The following is a 19,866-nucleotide window of genomic DNA, read 5'->3' on the forward strand; positions in this document are numbered from 1 at the left end:
TGAAGTCTCCGCCTATTGTAGTCTGTCTTCTTTTAAAATTGTTCTAATTCTGTGAGTGTCTTCCAGAGAAAGCATTATTGTGCTGAGTTGGGTGAATATAGACAGGTGAGGGTGAACGGATGGCTGCTTGTGACACCACAAAGAGGTATCTCCCCTTTGGGACTTCCAAACTTCCCCCAACACTCAGAGGGCAGTGTTTGCTTATCAGGATAGCAACTTCCCAAGTTTTCCCAGAACCAGGAATTTGTAGTTGCTTGCCTAGCCAGCATCCTTTGAGATAGGCAGCATTTTGGTTCTTGCATTGATGTGTCTCCTGCAAGAGAACAATATCTGAATCAGGGCTTTTTTCAGCTGGAACTCACCATAAATCAGTTTTGGCATCTCTCAGGTGGGCACCATTGCCATTCTAAGAGAACTGTAAAGTCTGATTGGGAATGTACTATACAGACTTAATGGGCAGGTCTGTATTTTAAGGTATATATGTATCAATTGGTTATCACTGTACTTTAATTGTGCATCTATGCATATTCTGCAGTATCCATAGAATATTTTTTAACTGCTTTTTGGTTGAAATGACCAAGATGGTTGCAACAACAACAACAACAAAACCTGGATGGAACTGAATTGACTATCAAATACCATTCTCTTCACTCCACACATTCTACACCAATAAAACATACAGATATATTAATGCAGATGTGCCAAAACAGTTTGTTTTTATCATGAATTTCACCAACTGTGATAAAGAAAACCCAGGAGGCCAGAGAATCTACTCTCATCACTAGGCCCTAATATTCTTCTGTGGAATTCAAAAGGAGGAGACTTTTCCTTTCCCCTATCTACCCTTCATGGTCATTCTGCTTTGAGGAGTTCTCAGGGTCGTAGCATTTGGCTTCATATGCTTTTGATATAATTATTTTATAATTTAAAAGTTTTCCTTGAAAGGCACACAAGTCTTCAGATGCACAACCTTGGAATGTCAGTTTCCGTGTGAACTTCCAATCTGGGAAATTAAAAACATAAGGTTTGCATGAGATTGGATTATGATGGTTATTTAAACTCATTGTGCTTAGAACCAACCCACTATATGATTAATATGGCTACCAGATATCCCTGGTGCATGCCTTAGAAACCTTACCCTGTGAGCAAAATTAAACCTAGCAGTTGGCCTAATTTCACCCTTTTACCAATTCGAAATCACTTGCCTTCAACTGAGATTCTACTACATCAGATATGTGGCACGTAAATTCACTGCTACAGCGAAACAACTGGGATTTCTTGAAAACCACTCTGAATTGCTGCTTGAAAAGCAGGGCTTGCAGACATAGCCAAAGAGCTGACCCCTTGTTGAAAGAAAGGTATGGTCCTTAAAAAGTTGGTTATATTGTTTATGTATGCTACCATTGCAGCCAGAATTTTGTATGCACAGTTCCAACAAAAGTGGAGTGGGCTTTAAAACTATTGGTTTTAAACTACCGTATTTTTTGCTCTATAGGACGCACTTTTCCCCCTCCAAAAATTAAGTGGAAATGTGTGTGCATTCTATGGAGCAAATGCAGGCTCCTTGGCTTCAGCGATAGCAACGCGAAGCCTCCAAAGCGCAGAAGGAGCGCTCCCTCCGCACTCCGGAGGCTTCACATTGCTTTCGCTGAAGCCTGGAGAGTGACCCCTCTCGCTCTCCAGGCTTCAGGGATAGCTGCCTGAAGTCTTCAGAGCGCAGTGCAAGTTCCTGCTGCTCTCCGCAGGCTTCGGGTTCCTTTCGCTGAAGCCAGGAAAGTCTTGCTCCGGAGGCTTCGGGATGCCTTCTGCCTTCTACTAAAGTGCACCAACCCCTCTCGCTCTCCAGGCTTCAAAGATAGCCGCATGAAGCCTCCGGAGCACAGCGGGAGCTCCCGCTGTGCTCCAGAGGCTTCAGGTTCCTTTCGCTGAAGGGTAGGTGCCCCTTCAGCTAAGTGGGAGGAGAAATGGAAGGGGCTCCGTTTCTCCTGCCGCTTCACTGAAGGGTCGCTGCACAGAGAGGGGGAGATTTTTTTTCTTTTTTTAAATATAATATTTATTGGTGTTTCAAAAAGTTACAAGAATAAAAAAGAAAGAAAAAGAAAAACAGAAAATACAAAATACAGAAAAAATAAAAACAATTAAAAACAAATCCATCTTTCCATATCTTATCTATCATTTGCTTGTTTCCTTGACCTCCTCACACCTCCCTTTTTTGTATTCTAGTTCATTAGTTGTTTCAGCAAATCCTTTCCTTCTTTGTTTTTATCTTACTAATTTATCTTAATATATTGTAACTTTACATTCTGACCTGTTAACAATCCATTTTTACTTAATCCTTTATAACATTACTGCTAAAACCACATAGCTTCATTCCAGCATCTTTCTAACATTCCTTAATTTTACAATGTTTCTGTAGATAGACTTTAAATTTCTTCCAGTCTTCTTTTACCGACTCTTCTCCCTGGTCTCGGATTCTGCCAGTCATTTCCGCCAGTTCCATGTAATCCATCACCTTCATCTGCCATTCTTCCCGGGTGGGTAAATCTTGTGTCTTCCAATACTTTGCAATAAGTATCCTTGCTGCTGTTGTAGCATACATAAAAAAATTTCTATCCTTCTTTGGCACTAATTGGCCGACCATGCCCAGGAGAAAGGCCTCTGGTTTCTTCAGGAAGGTATATTTAAATACCTTTTTCATTTCATTATAGATCATCTCCCAGAAAGCCTTAATCTTTGGGCATGTCCACCAAAGGTGAAAGAATGTTCCGGGAGATTTTTTTTTTCCTTGTTCTCCCCCTCTAAAACAAGGTGCTTCCTATGGTCGGGTGCGTCCTATAGAGCGAAAAATATGGTATATGAAATGGACAGCAAAAAATAAGATGACCAAACTAGCATTGCATCAGGTGCAACCCAAAGGCTACACTCAGATGACGCTTCTTTTCCTTTTCCCAATATTTCCTTATCATCTGTTAATTTTTGCCTTTTAAGTGATCTTTCACACAACATAAAAGCCAGATCTAGTGGAATCTAGCAGATGTTTAGCACTAATTTAGCACTAATCTCCATGATAATGGTTTCCAGAAAAGAAATCCCTCAGCAGTCATGTTGACTCAAAATTGCCTGGCACCCTTGGGTACAATGGAGGACACTGCCCTGTTGCCGGTGTTGATGTAAGAGTCAGCTGTCAGACAGCTTTTGTACATGGATTAGGAGGCCAGTCTCATCTTGCCCTTTGCCTCAGGCAGCAAAATGCCTGGGGATAGTCCCGTGAATGACTGAGAAAAATGCATTCATCTCTATCTATAGCTATAGGTGTCATGTGGAACTAAGATGGAGACATAAGAATTATCTTGGAAACAGAAGAAAGATCTTTTGTTTCAGAGCAAGAAACAAATTTGCTTTTCAGTAGTGGCAATGTGAAAATAACCTAGTAGCAGCTGGGATAATGCGAGCGTTCCTGTAGGACCATATTGGTATTGCACAAACGCCCTTCCACATCCCCAATGGGTCCTGGTGAGGTGACATGACTGCTTAGATTATGAATGTCTATTGTCCATTTGGACTCCAGGACCGAACATTTGCCCCAGAGAGTAGAATGCCTGTGCTTGATCAGTGCCTGTGAGATGACCAATGAACCCCACATTAAAGATACTATTGGAGGCAAGGATTCGTTTTTTTAAAAAAAGTCTTGTCCAAACCACCACCAGCTCTTCAGAGTGTCCAAGATCTTCTTCAGATCAAGCAGATGGTCCCCAGTCCCTCACCATTCATTTGACAAAAGAGGGTTTTTTAAAAAATATTTAAAAATCTGATTTATTTATTGCGAATTTTGCAAGTAATATACCCCAAAATGTGGAGAGACATGGACAATTGTCCTAGACACGGAAAGGGATGTGTTCTGTGTTCGGCAGAAATAGTTAGTTGTTAAATATCACTCAAGAGGCCGCACCCCTGGGGAAGTTCAAGCAGGGCAGTTCCAGAAGACGGCTTTTCAGAAGTGACTTTGTGGAAACAAGAATCTCCCAGAGCCCCTTCCATCTCCAAAACATCAGTACTGTGCATTGTCCAAACAGGCTCCAGGACCGTTGAGCTTGTTTCAGAGAGCAGAATGCCTGTTATGGTGGGCAAGGCCCAGCAAATATCTCATTACAAGACCCTGCTATCTGCTGGTGTGACGGACCAAGGGAACTTTATATGCTCTGCAGTTGTCATGGTGCTTCTTCTGCTGGGGTTATTTGGGTGGCTGCCTTTTTCTGGGCTGAGACCAAGTGCATGTACCACCATAGGTTGACTGTAGCTAGAAAAGAAACAGAAAAAGTAGAGGCCTTTAACCACCTGCCTACTTCCTTTAAAGCAGGTGTGGCAAAACCTTTGCCCTCCAGCTGTTGCTGAGCTACCACTCCCCATCATCCCTGTCTACAATTCCCCAGAGTGGGTTAACAACCAATCCTTCATCCCAGGGAATTCTGGGAATTGCAGCTCTGTGAGGGGAACAGGGGGTCTCCTCCCGGGAACCTGAACAAACGACAATTCCCAGGGTTCTTTGGGAGAAGTCACAACTGCTTCTCCCAAGTGCTTTAAATGTACAGTGCAGATGTGGACTAAACACTATCTGTGTATGCCAAAGGCAGAAATCCCAAAGCCTGTCCCTTGCACTGATAATGCTTATTTATTTGGGATCCTTTGGTGTGGGTCTTTTTTTAAGCCACAACAAATGCTTTGAAAATATTCTGCCCTCCCTCCTCGTTTAAGGGCAATTTAACTTTGTGTGCACATTAGCATGTGGCGCTTGCAGAATTTTGCCCTGACATTCCTGTCCACCTGGCATTGCTTGACTACACAGCTCTGGATTCTAGCTTAAATTAGACATCCCTCTGCTTTAGATTGTTGGGCCAGACTACTGAGTTCACCATCTCACTCCACACCCTCTGGCCTGCCAGGGTATATTTACCTAAGGCGAAGAACAGAACAAAGACAAAGCAACCAAGGAAGAAATCCTGGCAGGGTGACAGGAGCACAGCATCATCTACTGAAGTTCTGAGCTTTGTGTATATAATCACTAGAGCAGTCAGCATGCAGATTGCTGCAGGCAAAGAAGAGAGTATTAGGGTTGTGGTGTCCTTCATGATCCCCTAACAGCTTATCCCCGCCTTCCCCAACCCAGGGCTCTCCAGATGTCATTGGACTACAACTCCCATCAGCCCCAGACAGCATCGCCAGTAGTCAGGGAGATAATTATAGGATCCGTAGTCCAACACATCTGAGGGGCATCAGGTTGGGGGATGCTGGGAGCATTACAAGCCTTTAAATTCCCCTCCATGCATTGTATAGGGGAAGTTTCAGGAGGGAGGAAATGGGAAATGGCACCTGACCTCTCCCCTTTCTGTTCCCAGAAACCTCCCCTCCTCCCCAATAAAAGATAGTATTATTGGGATAGTTCTTCGGTCACCATTCCTGAAAACAAAAATTGGCTCAGACTGGAGGGATCTGCTCTTTTGAAATGAGCACAGAAGCAGACTTCTGGTGGTTCCCTCACTGCAAGAAGCAAAGCTACAAGGAACCAGGCAGAGGGCCTTCTCGGTAGTGGCGCCCGCCCTGTGGAACGCCCTTCCACCAGATGTCAAAGAGATAAACAACTACCTAACATTTAGAAGACATCTGAAGGCAACCCTGTTCAGGGAAGTTTTTAATGGGTGACTATTATTCATCTACTACCCTGTTTACTGGGTCTCAACCGTCCTCTATCAACTGTAAGGTTTCCTTTCCTCTCCCCCCGCGCCGGCGCTGATTCTCCAGGGCATTTTTTGGTTTGTTTTTGTTTAATGCCAAGCCTAAATAAAATGTCTTTAAAGCTCAAACACTCACTCACTGTACGTGTGTGCACGCACACACCCCTCCTGCCCCCCGCAATATGGTGTAGTCATTAGAGTGCTCGACTAGGACCTGAGAGGCAAGGGTTCAAATCCTACCTCAGCCATGAAGGCCGCTGGGTGACCTTGGATCAGGTCACTGTCTCTCAGCCCAAACTACCTCACAGGGTTGCCATGATAATTAATTGCAAAAGTTGAGAACTAGGAGCTCCCCTACCCTCCAACATTTCTCCAATGAAAATAGGGACAACCTATTCCATAATAACAATAATATTATTATTTATACCCTACTCGTCTGAATGGGTTGCCCCAGCCACTCTGGGTGGCTTCCAATATATATATAAACATAATAAAAGGTTAAATATTAAAAAATCTTCCCTATACAGGGCTGCCTTCAGATGTCTTCTAAAGATTGTAGAGTTACTTGTCCACTTGGCTTGGGGGGTTGCATAACTCCATACCCTCCAACATTTCTGCAATGAAAATAAGGAAGACCTAAGGAAATGTGGGATGGACGTGGGTGGCGCTGTGAGTTAAACCACAGAGCCTAGGACTTGCTGATTAGAAGGTTGGCGGTTCGAATCCCCACAAAGGGGTGAGCTCCCGTTGCTTAGTCCCTGCTCCTGTTAACCTAGCAGTTCGAAAGCACATCAAAAGTGCAAGTAGATAAATAGGTACCGCTCCAGCGGGAAGGTAAACGGCATTTCTGTGCACTGCTCTGGTTCTCCAGAAGCGACTTAGTCATGCTGGCCAGATGACCCGGAAGCTGTATGCCGGCTCCCTCCCAATAAAGTGAGATGAGTGCCGCAATCCCAGAGTCGTCCGCGACTAGACCTAATGGTCAGGGTCCCTTTACCTTTTAAGGAAATGTGGGACATTCTGGGATCAGATCAGAAACCGAGACGGCTTCTGTAAATCTGGGACTGTCCCTGGAGAATAGGGACACTTGGAGGGTCTGAGCTCTTTGGAGGAAAGGTGGGATGCAAATGCAACAATAATGAATAAAATCTACAGCTGTAATATAAAGGCATCCTGTTACTCTACCACCCTTCGTAGGTGTATGGCATATACATAATACCTGCAATGAAGTTAGTCACAAACGACATCATGGCTTTGTCAGTACTCTCTTTCAAACAGTGAGAAAAAGAAGTCCACGATGTGATCAAGGCCGTTAAACCACAGCCAATGGCTATTATCAAAAGGGCCCGTACAACAAATAGATATACTAAAGGAAGGAGAAAATAACAAGTACATATAAAGTTGTCTTACTATAATGTGTCATTCTACTGAGAGAAAAGAGTTTCAGACTACGACCTCCACCCAGCGGTCTCCACCCAGCCATGAATATTCATTGAGTGACCTTGGGCCAGTGCTCTCTCTCATTGTCCCCTTGACAGGGTCATTGTGAGGCTAAAAACGGGGAGTGTGGAAACAACTATGTCAGGATGGGGGAATTTGTGGTCCTCCAGCTGCTGGTGGTGTCCCAACTCCCCATCACGATGGTGGAAGTTGTCGTTCAGCAACATCTGGAAAGCCAAAGGTTTGCCATACCTGGGTTAACTCCACAAAGCCCCATAGCCCTGACCTGGGCATTTACAGTTCCACAAGAACACCAGCCATTGGCCAGGCTAGTCAAGGAATTTGTTTGTTTTTCATTCGGTTCAGGCTTTTGTCTAGAAAGACGGTTCTTTTTGCTCAGACCTATGGGTAAAAAGGGGACGTGGGTGGCGCTGTGGGTTAAACCACAGAGCCTAGGGCCTGCTGATCAAAAGGTCGGAGGTTCGAATCCCCGCGATGGGGTGAGCTCCCATTGTTCGGTCCCTGCTCCTGCCAACCTAGCAGTTCGAAAGCACGTCAAAGTGCAAGTAGATAAATAGGTACCGCTCCAGCGGGAAGGTAAACAGTGTTTCCGTGCGCTGCTCTGGTTCTCCAGAAGCCACTTAGTCATGCTGGCCACATGACCCGGAAGCTGTATGCCAGCTCCCTCGGCCAATAAAGCGAGATGAGCGCTGCAACCCCAGAGTCGGTTACGACTGGACCTTTACCTTTTTATGGGTAAAAAGCTTCCCCCTAAGAAAGTAGCTCAGTTTTCACTAACTGGAAGCTGATCTTATGATGAGCACCTGTGTTACCTCATCTAGGTGGGTACCTCAAGTCCACAATGGCAGTTTGATAATTCCTCAGTTGTGAGATAACACACTTCCTTTAAAGTTCTGAAAAACTACATCCTACAGCCTGATTGGCTAGGAAGACAGACCAGTTGTTAGGCCAAATTCTGGAAAGTTACTCATATCCCTTTCTTTGGTGCCTCTCATTTTCCTTGACTGACACCTGGGCTATAGCAAATATTATAAAATGTCAGTAGCGATCCCTCCTCTAGAAGGAAGCCTGGCTCAGAAAGGGCTGGTGCCGGTGCCAGTGTGGTGTAGTGGTTAGGGTGTAGGACTAGGATCTGGGAGACCAGGATTCAAATCCTGTCTTAGCCATGAAACCCACTGGATTGCCACATTGCATAATTTAGGCAGATTGTATAACTGCAACATTCCCAATTGTAACTCATTTGGCCAAGACACTAAGCGATGTGAACACAAGTCGTGTATCTTACCTGACCTTGCAGAAACGAGGCCACATTTTTTCTGAAAGCAGTAAGTCCAAACCCCCATAGTAAAATTGTTTGCCTCTGCAGAATATTCCAGCCAGTAGGGAGATATGGTGATGATTATAAGCACCAGAAAGTTGACACAGCCGGCACCATAGTGTAGTTTTTTGTAGAAACCAGGCCGGAGCTTGAAGAACTGCAGAGGGAGGGAGAGGAAAGCTCAAGATCAGAATAGTAACTGGCACTGGTTCTTCAAAGCACTCCACATATGTGATGGAGAGGGACATGTGCAGAGGAGGGTAACCAGGATGATGAAGGTGTTGGATATTTGCAGTATGGTAGCGCTGCAGAGAGCTTGCTGGGGAGACCATGCATTAAAAAGGGACTCAAAAATAACTTAAACAAGGTTTTAATTACAAAAACAAAAACTCCTTATACACTAAATACATTAACAACAAACCAGACCCAACCACCAACCCAACCCCCAGGGTAATGGGAGAGCTAGGTGCTGCTCCTTATATACTACATGCAAATGCTGACACACCTTAATCAATGCAACTCAGCAGCACCTGCTATGTTTCACAGCTGTAAAGCTGGGTCTCGTTATCTTGCTCTGGCCCCTTAAAGACATACACATTAGGTGGAACAATGATGAACCTTTACATTTAAAGAAACCATTCAACAGAAGGGTCTGGAAAACAAGCCTTATGAGGAACGTTTGAAGGACTTGGACATGCTTAGCCTTGAGAAGACTGAGAAGTGATATGATAGCCATCTTTAAAAACGATACCCTGAGACCTCTGTGTATAGGGCAGTATATAAATTCAATAATAAATTTATATATATATATATATATATATATATATATATATATATATATATATATATGAATGAAGGGCTGTCACAAGAAGTGCTGTGAGATTCAAGGCCCCTTCCAGCCATTTCTTTACTGAGGTGGCCTATAAACAGGAACCCACTGCCTTGGCAATCTTACCTCTTCTGTTGTGTCAGCTTCCATGTCAAATCCACTCCCTGTTCCATGGTTTTCTCTTCATGCTTCTTTCAAAAGGGATCTAGAAGGGTTCTCCCCTGCTCTTCCAAATATCTTAGATGATCGATTGTTTCCCCTTAGGGATTTCTCCTCCTTCTCACTACTGCACACACATAAAGTAAAGGCTGAAAAATATTTTCCATATAGGCAGGTCATATGCGCATCCAACTTACTAGTCTAACACATCCTCAAAACACACTCCCACTCTGTGACCAGGGTTATAACTAGTGCTGATTTTCTAGAAAAAGAGGTGCTGGAACTCACCGTAAATGCCTCCCTTGTTATAAGGACAGTGGTGCCCACCTGAGAGGTGCTGTAACTGAGTTCTGGCAAGTTCCAGCTGAAAAAAGCCCTGGTTATAAGCAACCTTACATGCCTCTAGTCAGCAGAGGAAGGGGTTGAGAGTAACAAGTGGGGGAAATGCACTTTGTGGTTTCCCACCAAACTCTGGCCCTTCCTCTCTCCTGCATGAAGCGGCCATGAGAAACTAGCTGCCATCATGCAGGTTTAGAATCCCAAACCATCATTGTAAGTAAGAATAAGCTGTGAGTAAAGAACCTTTCTTCCCCCTTTACCAATGGGATCTCTGTGTGTTTTATTTTATATTTTTAAAGCAGTGTGTGTATTAGACATAAAACACAACATAAAGGGTGATGGCTACATCTGGCTTCCAAGCTCTTAACTCTGATCTAAAATAGAAAGCAATTTTATTTTTTAAACCCAAGAATTTCAATCTCGCATCTTCAGCCCACAGCCCACAGCCCACAACCCAATGCCTCTGTGTACACCAGAAGTGCCCATTCCACTCCCTGGCAAGGCAGGTTTCTTGATCGCAAAGAGGCTATGAATATGTTCAGGCAAATGCACTTACAAGGCCTCTCTGATAACCCATTATGTTGCTTTCCAGGTGGGGCAGAGATGCTGTATAAGCTGTCATTAATATTGCTAGGGTTCTTGTTATCCTGGAAATGTCCTGTGGCTCAGGGCTGCAGTTAGTGGAGGAGCAGAAGCACAAAGACCCACCACAATTGAGCCTGAAAAGAGGAGGCTTCAACTATCTCTCATTCCAGCCATGCTCTCTACCCTCTTTGTTTGCACTCTTGTTTTGTCATGACCCTAACAACAAAATGGCCGCCCAGCTTCCAAGAGTCTTGGCTTCCAACTGCCATGGAATCTTCCCTCCATCCAGGAAAAGAGTCTCGAGGAGAGAGACCAGAGCAGCTGCTTTTCATTAGGAGATATCCTCTTTTGTTCCTCGGGAGAAATTCACACTAAAATGGTGGTTGACATAAGGGCTTTTAAAAATAACTACGACAACAAAACGAGTGGGGGGGTGTCAACTGCAGCAGAAGAGTGGAAAACTGAAATTTTCATTTGTTTATTTATTGTGTTTACATCCCCAATGTTTTCTCCAAGGAGCTCAAGGTAGCATACATGGCTCTCCCCCTCCTCATTTAATCTCTGCAACAACCCTGTAAGGTAGGTTAGACTTAGAGACAGTGACTGGCTCAATGTCAACCAGTGAGCTTCATAGCTGAGTGAGGATTATGAACTTTCAGGTCTTAGTTGAACACTCCAACCACTAAGCCGTACTGGCTATAAGCTTGGAAATATGAGGAAACTGAGACAACTGGAATGGGCAGGTTCCTACATTCCTCCTGTTGGGAGGTAGTTAGGGGCTGTCCTGGCCATGAGACGTCACTACATCCAGCAAAACCGGGTGCAAACATGGATGGGACTGATGGTATGAGGCAGGCATGGTTGGGGGAGCAGCCTGGAGATGCCAACTCAATCCCTGCCTACATATGAGGCAACAGGCAAGACTGAAAAACCAATAACCCTGAGTAGCACTGATTAGTACAGAGACAAAAAATAACCATGAGGTGTTGGAGAATTATGTGATCATCTGTTGTCTTGCCTCTGACTGAGAAACATTCAGATGTCAACTGTTTTTATTATTTTATTTTATTTTTCAATGTTGCTGAGTAAAAGTGATGTGGGTAAAAATTGAGAGTAAAGTAATCAGCTGTTCCGGGAAGATGTGGAGGCCACCAGGTTGGCCAAGGCAGACCATCCTAAACCATTATCCAATCATGTTCCAGGGCCCCATGTTTAGCTCCAATAGGGAACGTCTGTGGTTGTAGATATGGACTATGGTCTACAATTGCAGCTCTGTGTGGTGGTGTGTACTCTTCTCTGGGGATATTTCCACGCACAACCTCTCCTCTGCTGAAGTGAAGCCCAAGTGCCGCAGCAGGCTCTGTGTGCCTGGAAAAGGGGGAAAGAGTGGATTATAACGAATCGTCCTGCAACTTGGCTGTTTCATGGTGCTGCTTTTTTTTTTTTTTTTTTTTGTAACTAGTAAAGATGCCCAGAAGACAGGAGTGCCTGGCGTGCTCTGGTCCATGGAGTCACAAAGAGTCGGACACGACTAAACGACTAAACAACAACAAAGATGCCCAGGTGACAGTGTCACCAAAGTAGTTTCAGGTGAGCACCAACAACTTCAGCCAACCCGCCCATGTTAAAGGACACTGCCATGCTGAAATGGTGAGCCATAGCTCAGTGTGCAAACACTCAACAATCCTGCAAAAATATTCAGCAACCCCCAGCTGAAAACTGGTGGAGGGGAAGTCCCGTCTGTAGCCCCTGAGAGTCACTGTCCAAGGGGAGAAAAAGCACTGAGTCAGCATAACGTCGCTATGAGTTCCTATTGTGCATAGTGTCATCTTTCCTAAAGGTAAAGGTAAAGGGACCCCTGACCATTAGGTCCAGTCGTGACCGACTCTGGGGTTGCGGCGCTCATCTCGCTTTATTGGCTGAGGGAGCCGGCGTACAGCATCCGGGTCATGTGGCCAGCATGACTAAGCCGCTTCTGGTGAACCAGAGCAGCGCATGGAAACGCCGTTTACCTTCCCACCGGAGTGGTACCTATTTATCTACTTGCACTTTGACGTGCTTTCAAACTGCTAGGTTGGCAGGAGCGGGGACTGAGCAACGGGAGCCCACCCGTCACGGGGATTCAAACCACCGACCTTCTGATCGGCAAGTCCTAGGCTCTGTGGTTTAACCCACAGTGCCACCAGCGTCCCTGTCATCTTTCCTAGGAATGCTGGAAAAAAACAAGCAACCTTTGCTTTGAAAAAGGTTATGGGTGGGAACCTATTTATCCCATACTAATGATACTACTGGTGATGTGTTTGTTTTGAAAGCTTCAACAAATCAAGGACCACTTTAATGCTCATAAATCTCTGCTCTTCTAACTGGCCAGCGTGGTAACATTCTGCTCAGTGAACACCTCATTGTGGAAACAGGGAAACAGAATCTACAAGTCACTTCCATTCATATTGCAGTTTCTATAGGTAGCCTAGAGAAAAGTGGGCTTTTCCCTACTGAGAGTTCTATGCAGACAACCCATTGGCACTTTGATCTCTTTCTGTGTAATTGATTACTCTTTAAATTACTGACATGGCAAACCAAAACCCTCCTATCTTCAATAGCAATGAGGAAGCAGAGAATAGCAATGAGGAAGCAAGAACTTCCTTTTGGTATGTAAATTCATCTCTATTCTTTTTATGTATTTCATGCTGTTTGTATCAAGTGTCATGTGGGACTGGTCAGTTTCAGATACTCTCTGTTTCAAAATTTCCCAGCCTTAAGTTCACTTTGCCCCTTCCCCAATTTCCACATTAGTTTTGTGAACTTTTCTTCAAGAAGTCTGCCTAAAAATCTGCATGCGTTTTCACAGAACAAGATGACTTTTCACCTTGCCACGTCTCATTATGGTGCCCTTGTCTAGACTAGCACTCCAACAACAACATGAAAAAGAACAACAACAACAATGCACAAATTCAGTCTCTCACTCCCACAAATTATGTGGAGTCCCTTGCATTTGGGGAAATCCCAGGGGTCAGCACACCCTGAGAAATCTACCTTCATGATCATGTCAGGTGAGAATGTAGACTAGCTCTCCTAGACTCCCAGCTTCACCTACATCCCATTCCTTCCCACCTGTGCCATGGTCCCATTGAGTGTACTCACCCAAGAGAAAGCACAAAATGCAGACAAAGCAAGCTAGGAAGAAACCGCAGAAAGGTGTGAGGCGAGTGCCATCTGTATCTACTTCGCTTCTAAGCTTCATGTCTGTAATCACCAGAGAGCACACCAGGATGATTCCTGCAGGCAAAGGCAAAGAAGCGTTGGGGTGATGTGTGTCCCTCCTTGCCTTTGGAGCCTGGTTTCTCTTTCTGTCCCTGTTCATCTCCTCCACTCTTCCCACATTCCACCATCTTCAGCTGACCGGAGGTCTCCCTTGCCATTAAACAATTCCACCCATTATCCCATGCTGCCGTGTTGCTGCTGGTTGTCAGGACTTCAAAGCACTATGCAGGACTCTCTTCAAGCACCCAACTGGCTGGTTGTCAGAGTTTGTAAAGAGCTGTGTGGGGTGCTGTTCACAGTGCTTTGCAAATCCTTTGTTGGCTCTGCACCATCTTTACCTGCACACCTGATTTCATATATGCATGCAACTCCAAAGTTCATGAAATCAAAATCATCACACGTCTGTCCAAGACGCCATTCCCACCTTCCATTGCTGTTTCCTCATCAAATGTTTTAAATTCTAAACTCCAGTGGAGTAAAGACCTTTCTTACTTGTTTGTGATGTTCTAGGTATGCAGCTAGCACAATATAAATATAACTGTCATAATGTACTTCAATCTGTTATCATTACTATGGACATCAGGCACTGTGTACATTTACAGCCAGTGTGGTATAGTGGTTAAAGTGTCAGACTGGGACCTGGGAGACCAGAGTTAAATTCTCCACTCAGCCATGAAGCTGACTGGGTTCCCTTGGGCCAGTCACTGTCTCTTGGCCTAACCCACCTTACAGGGTTGTTGTGGGGATTAAATGAGGATTGGGGAGAACCATGTACACCCCCTTGAGCTCCTTGGAGGAAAAAAGTGGGATATAAATGCAATAAATAAAATAAAAACATTATAAGAATGTATTTTATCATTATTACCAAGAACATCGGCCAATGTGTACATTGACTCAATTAAATCAACAAGGTTTATTTAATGTCTCATTAAAAATAGAAATTCTGTGCTCAGATGATCCTGATCAAGGATTCAAATGACCCCCTCCCACCTCTATATATTATGCCAATGGTGCAGAATTGCATATTTCCTCTGATTTAGTATGCTTTTTCTTTTTCTGTTAGTTAGGAGCAAGATGCTATTTGAGGCACTGGAGGCATACATTGCAGTAAATGGTGTTCATCTCTCCCTGGCCCCAGCCCTCTGGTTTCTGAGGTTTCAAAGACAGTGCCACATGCTTTCAAGCGTACCTGTGGTGAAGTTAGCCAGAGAAGAAATCAGCGCTTCACATATCTGCACGGTTGCAAGGCGAGAGAGGAGATCCCGTGATGAAACCACAGCAATTAAACTCATAAGGACAGCTAATATTGAAAGGACCTGAGTAGCCTCCATATATCCTGGAAGGGTTTTTTAAAAACAAAAAATTATTAAATATTAAGCTTCCTTAGACTCACCTGTGGCCCTCTGGTTGTCATTGGACTGCAACTCCCACCAGCCCTGGCCAGCCTGGGCAATGACCAGGAATGATAAGAGCTGTAGCCCAGCAACCTCTGGAAGACCACATGTTCCTCACCCCATTTCTGCCCCAACTAGAATTTTGTGTGTCCAAGACCTTCTGCATCCCCCTTCCTAGATTTTTGGAGATTTGTTCCAGTCAGTATCACTCCATTGTAATACTGAAAGGTACTCCTTTCTAATACCCAGGGCCAACCCACCCATGAGACAAGGTGAGCTGACTGCCTCAGGCAGCAGAATCCCCTCCCACCTTGCCCCTGATGTAGCTCTTGCCTCACCCCTCTTCCCTGGCAGGGAGGTGAGCACCATTTTGGGGACCCCCTCAGGTTCCGAAATGTCTTGGGCCACCCCTCCAACATCTCATTTCAGATCATTGGCTTTGACCGTCATGCTGAGGTCCTGAGCCTTTCCCCCAAATGATATGTCCCTGGTTTTATTATTCCATGATTAATATCTATCACATAAAGCCATTCTTCTTGTCTCAGAGAGACTTACTTTTTTTTATAAAAAAGCAATGAATGTCAAATTGAAATGCACAAAAGATTTTTTTAAATTAAAAATTACCTAAAAATACTCATCCTGCAACAACTAAAAAAGGCCACATCTGATCCCAGCCCAGCTAAAGGATGAACACCAATTAAGAGCAAAATGTCTTTGCTGATTGAATGTTCTGCCTTTCCATATAAAATGTGCAAAGCAGCAAACAAGAAAATGCATAGTGAAAGATAACCAATCAAAAGCAATAATAAACCTGTCAGCAATAGCTCAATGAGAGCTCCACCTCGTTATGAGGAGATGGAGGTGCTTTTAGTTGGGATCATGATGGAGAGGAAAGAGTCTGGCCTCTCCTGTCTGCATGCTGTGGCTCTGGTGGGAGTTGCTCTCCCCACATCATCTGTTTACTTATTTAGAATACTTACATCTCCCCTGCATTGCCCCCAAAGGCTCTCAAGTGGCTTTCAAAATATTTTCACGATCAAAACCATACTCAAGTCTGGTATCAAGAACAGGAGTAACCAGGTGTCTCTATAGAGCCAGAATTATCCAGGTGGCATTTTTCTGTTCTCTCTCTTTGTTGATGGCCTTTGACTTCTGCCTACTGGGTAGCAGAGCCCCCATGAATCATCTCTAAGAAAATAGATCAACTGGATCTTGCTCATGATGGAGGCACATGTTACCCTGCTGCTAGTTGAAGTGCTGGATGGAGGGGAGAAAAATCCCAGTGTGTCTCGTACCTACAATGATCCGACCCTAAATTTGGCAAAGTAGTAGAAATGTGCAGACTACAGTATGCAGTTTAAAACATGCATTAATTTGCTCGGTTGGTTGTTGTTTTTGTGGTGGTGATAGTGTTGCTAACATAGTATAATTTCAGCTTAGCATACTGCACCATTTAAAGCCCTGATAATCAATTAACAATTACCCATTTGGCCCAGGAACTCCCCACTCATCCCCAATATTAACCAAGCATGCCACTTACCATTTATGACGAAAATGGCATCGCATCCTAACTGATCACATATGGTCCACCATCCCAACATTAAATATTGAGCATCTTCATAATGATGCCATAGCATTAAGGGAGATCCTATGACAATTACGAGCAAGGTGAGATTGATGCAGCACAAAGTAAAGTATGTCTTTTCCCGGAAAGTTGCCTGGCAGATCTTGAGGAGGACCTGCAGAAAGGGGAGGGGGGAGTCCAGCGTCATCAGGCATCCTTAAAATAGTAAGACATCACATTGATATGTCAGAGCAGGTGTGGGGAACTGTCCTGTTCTGGTAACAGGAAGGAGGTGATAAAACAATGCAGGTTGCTTGTTTCAGTACCATGGAGACCTCCTAGTGAGCAATGTACTCTAATAAGGCTTGGGATGGTCACACTCCAGTCCACCTCGTCTATGCTACGTCTCCTTTTGAACAACTAGAGTCTCTTAAAGGATCAGCCCTCTGGCCTGATGAATGGCACATCTCCTGCACTCCATAGGCTCCTACCAGATGTGTTCTCTGTGCCATTGGACTTGCAAGGTGGCTTGGGAGGTGCTCATAGGAACAAAGGAAGCTCCCTTATACGGAATGAGACTATTTGGTCCATCTCAGTAGAGAATGGTCCATTTGGAAGAATGGGGAAATGCCCAACAAACCTCAGTCTGCTCTCAGAAAATCCTCAAATGCCTGCCTTCTTACTTCGAACCAGTTGAGAGGGTAGTACTATCTGTCAGTTTCCAGGCCTTCCTTAGTTTTTGTGTTTACCCTTGTAGAACATAACTTGGGAAGCCAGTGGGGACAAAACTAGTATTAGTTGGCTCTGCTCTGGGATTCTTCTGAACAGAGTTCCACCTGCCCTAACTGCACTACACATTTGAAGCAATATCATGTCGCCTTAAACAGACACAGCTTCCTCCAGGCAGAGGGCCTTCTCAGTAGTGGCACCCACCGTGTGGAACGCCCTCCCATCAGGTGTCAAGGAAGTAAACAACTGTCTGATTTTAGAAGACATCTGAAGGCAGCCCTGTTTAGGGAAGTTTTTAATGTTTGATCTTTTATTTTTTATTTTTTTCAAATCCTGTTGGAAGCCACCCAGAGTGGCTGAGGAAAACCAGCTGGATGGGTGGGGTATATATGATTATTATTATTATTATTATTATTATTATTATTACTATTACTACTACTACTACTACTACTACTACTACTACTACTACTCCAAAGGATCCTAGCAGCTGTGGTTTGCTAAGCGTGTTGAGAGATGTTAGGAAAACCCCTTTCCTCCCCATGCAGAGATACAGTTTTCAGAGTTCCCTGGAAGAGGGATTGATTGTTAAACCCCGCCAGAGTGTTGGACCCTCCGCTCCTGGAAAAGGATGCCAACTGCCTGTGCTTCCCAGTTCATTTTCCACACATTTGTCCCTAGAAGAATGGGGTAAAGAGGAAGGAGAAGGGGGGGTGACTGGAAGGCAGAGGGGCAAGAACTATATGGAACTTAAGAATACAAGAGGAGCCTCTTGGATCAAGGCCACTAGCTCATCTACACAAGCATAATGTTCTCTCAGTAGCCAACCAGATACCTGAGGGAAACATTCAAACAGGACCCGAGAACAAGAGCCTTCTCCTCTCCCACAGTTTCCAGCTACTAGTATTCAGAAGTATTACTGCCGCTGGAAAAAAGTTTGTGAATAAAGGAGCAGCTTGCCGGAGTCTTGCCTACTCTGTCTTCTTGACCAGATGCAAGATACAAAATGATTTGGTAGCATATTCTTGGGTCTGTGGACTGGGATGTACCTTATTGCTCAGTATCATCTCTCCCTATAGTTGGTTCTGTCCTTCAGCATCAGATCACAGGAACACTGTCTCCTTTCCTCTGTGCTGCTCATCTAGCAAGCATGATTCTGGGTGGTTTCCATGTCTGCCTTTGTGATATTTTCAATGATGTCACACACCCCTCTTTCTGCCTAGACCTAACAATCCCCAGCTCCCATGGGAACAATGAAAGTCATGTTTTAATAGCAATGTACTAGCTGTCTGAGGGACGCAGGTGGCGCTGTGGGTTAAACCACAGAGCCTCTGGTGCTTGCTGAACGGAAGATTGGCAGTTCAAATCCCTGCGACGGGGTGAGCTCCTGTTGCTCTGTCCCAGCTCCTGCCAGCCTAGCAGTTCAAAAGTATACCAGTGCAAGTAGATAAATAGGTACCGCTGCAATGGGAAGGTAAACAGTGTTTCCATGCGCTCTAGTTTGTGCTAGAAGCAGTTTAGTCATGCTGGCCACATGACCCAGAAAGCTGTCTGTGGACAAACACTGGCTCTCCTGGCCTGAAAGAGAGATGAGCGTCGCAACCCCATACTTGCCTTTGACTGGACTCAACTGTCCAGGGGTCCTTTACCTTTTACTAGCTGTCCTACACAAAGTTTCTTCTTTAGAATGAAAGAAGCCTCTGATTTCATACCACAGGTAGCCAATGTGGTGATTTTAGCACTCAGAAGGGTCTGTTGGCAGTCTTTCAGATATTTGGGGCCTCATTTAAGACTTTAAATATCCATGTGAGCACCTTGAATTGGGCCTGGAAACTCTTCTCATCTCTTCCTCTCCTCCCCCCCCCCAATGCCAGAAAAAGCCTCCCTTGTAGCCATTGCTTGGCTGCAGAATTCTACTACAAAATTCAGATAAGTACATGTGTCAGGGACTCAAGAGCGGGAGCACAGGGAAGGGAGGAGATGGAGAGCGAGGGGGAGCAATCTGAGGGCAGCGTAGGAGAAGATGACAGTAGCCCGAGAGATTCCATGAGCCTCTCCAGCGAATCGGAAGATTCACAGAAGGGGGCGCCGGTGGCCAGGGCAAGGGGGGCCCCAAGGGGGACACTCCAGAAGCACAGCGAATCAGAAGATTCCCAGAGGGAGGCGCCGATGGCCAGGGCAAGGGGGGTCCCAGGGGGGACGCGCCAGAAGCAAGGGGCCAGCGGGGACTCCCAGAGCAGCGGCTGGAGATCAGGACCAGCTTCCCCACCAGAGCGCAGTGGGGGGGAAGAATCCCAGGTATCAGGAACAGCGTCTCCTCCAGGAGGGAGAGAAGATGAGTTAGGGTTGACCACGCCTCCATCGGAGAGCGAGGAAACGGTCAAGAGGAAGGTTGCCGGCTGGGCGCGCGCGCCAAGTTCAAATGTACAGGCGAGCGGCACAGCAGGTAGCCCGGATAGGGAACAAGAGGGGCAAGAATCAGGGGAGTCAGCGTCAGAAGA

General features: G+C 45.1%; 2 protein-coding genes and 1 long non-coding RNA gene across 5 annotated transcripts; 1 reads left to right on the forward strand and 2 right to left on the reverse strand.

The window, feature by feature from the left end:
- Positions 1-691: 691 nt before the first annotated feature.
- Positions 692-10,538, reverse strand: LOC309346101 (uncharacterized protein). Of its 3 annotated transcripts, XR_014158392.1 has the most exons (7): positions 10,392-10,538; positions 9,464-9,645; positions 8,476-8,665; positions 6,949-7,095; positions 4,952-5,083; positions 3,845-4,297; positions 692-1,003 (listed from the first exon to the last, which is right to left on the reverse strand). XR_014158392.1 is itself a non-coding variant. In XM_081869796.1 (6 exons), the coding sequence occupies exons 2-6, from the start codon at positions 9,485-9,487 to the stop codon at positions 4,209-4,211; spliced, it is 582 nt and encodes a 193-aa protein (XP_081725922.1). In that variant the 5' UTR covers positions 9,488-9,623; positions 10,392-10,538; the 3' UTR covers positions 3,786-4,208. The 3 variants fall into 3 exon arrangements, 2 of the variants coding, with proteins under 2 accessions (XP_081725922.1, XP_081725921.1); XM_081869796.1 differs by lacking the exon at positions 692-1,003 and having other exon boundaries at positions 3,786-4,297; positions 9,464-9,623; XM_081869795.1 differs by lacking the exon at positions 692-1,003 and having other exon boundaries at positions 3,786-4,297.
- An 8-nt stretch (positions 10,539-10,546) lies between these two features.
- Positions 10,547-13,546, forward strand: LOC309346217. The gene is made up of 3 exons (XR_014158482.1): positions 10,547-10,799; positions 11,883-12,010; positions 12,733-13,546. It is a non-coding gene; the product is annotated as an uncharacterized lncRNA (long non-coding RNA).
- LOC309346083 (uncharacterized protein) lies at positions 11,468-18,567 on the reverse strand. The gene is made up of 5 exons (XM_081869764.1): positions 18,415-18,567; positions 16,616-16,814; positions 14,871-15,017; positions 13,562-13,696; positions 11,468-11,788 (listed from the first exon to the last, which is right to left on the reverse strand). Exons 1-5 carry the CDS (start codon positions 18,430-18,432, stop codon positions 11,679-11,681), a joined length of 609 nt encoding a protein of 202 aa, XP_081725890.1. The 5' UTR covers positions 18,433-18,567; the 3' UTR covers positions 11,468-11,678.
- Positions 18,568-19,866: the final 1,299 nt, after the last annotated feature.

This window comes from Podarcis erhardii (genome assembly GCF_964252035.2).
Source record: "Podarcis erhardii genome assembly, chromosome: 7".
Classification (NCBI taxonomy): Eukaryota; Metazoa; Chordata; class Lepidosauria; order Squamata; family Lacertidae; genus Podarcis; species Podarcis erhardii.

What these genes read in the sequence shown, in the direction of transcription:
- LOC309346101 (XM_081869796.1), bottom strand. Translation starts at nt 9,487, where the DNA reads ATGGAAGCTGACACAACAGAAGAG. An exon ending in TGTGACTAACTTCATTGCAG is followed by an intron (nt 5,084 to 6,948) that starts GTATTATGTATA and finishes CTTTGCCTGCAG; the next exon opens with CAATCTGCATGCTGACTGCT. An exon ending in TGTTCTGTTCTTCGCCTTAG is followed by an intron (nt 4,298 to 4,951) that starts GTAAATATACCC and finishes TTTCTTTTCTAG; the next exon opens with CTACAGTCAACCTATGGTGG.
- LOC309346083 (XM_081869764.1), bottom strand. An exon ending in TGCCATTTTCGTCATAAATG is followed by an intron (nt 15,018 to 16,615) that starts GTAAGTGGCATG and finishes AAACCCTTCCAG; the next exon opens with GATATATGGAGGCTACTCAG. An exon ending in CATTTTGTGCTTTCTCTTGG is followed by an intron (nt 11,789 to 13,561) that starts GTGAGTACACTC and finishes CCCCTTTTCCAG; the next exon opens with GCACACAGAGCCTGCTGCGG.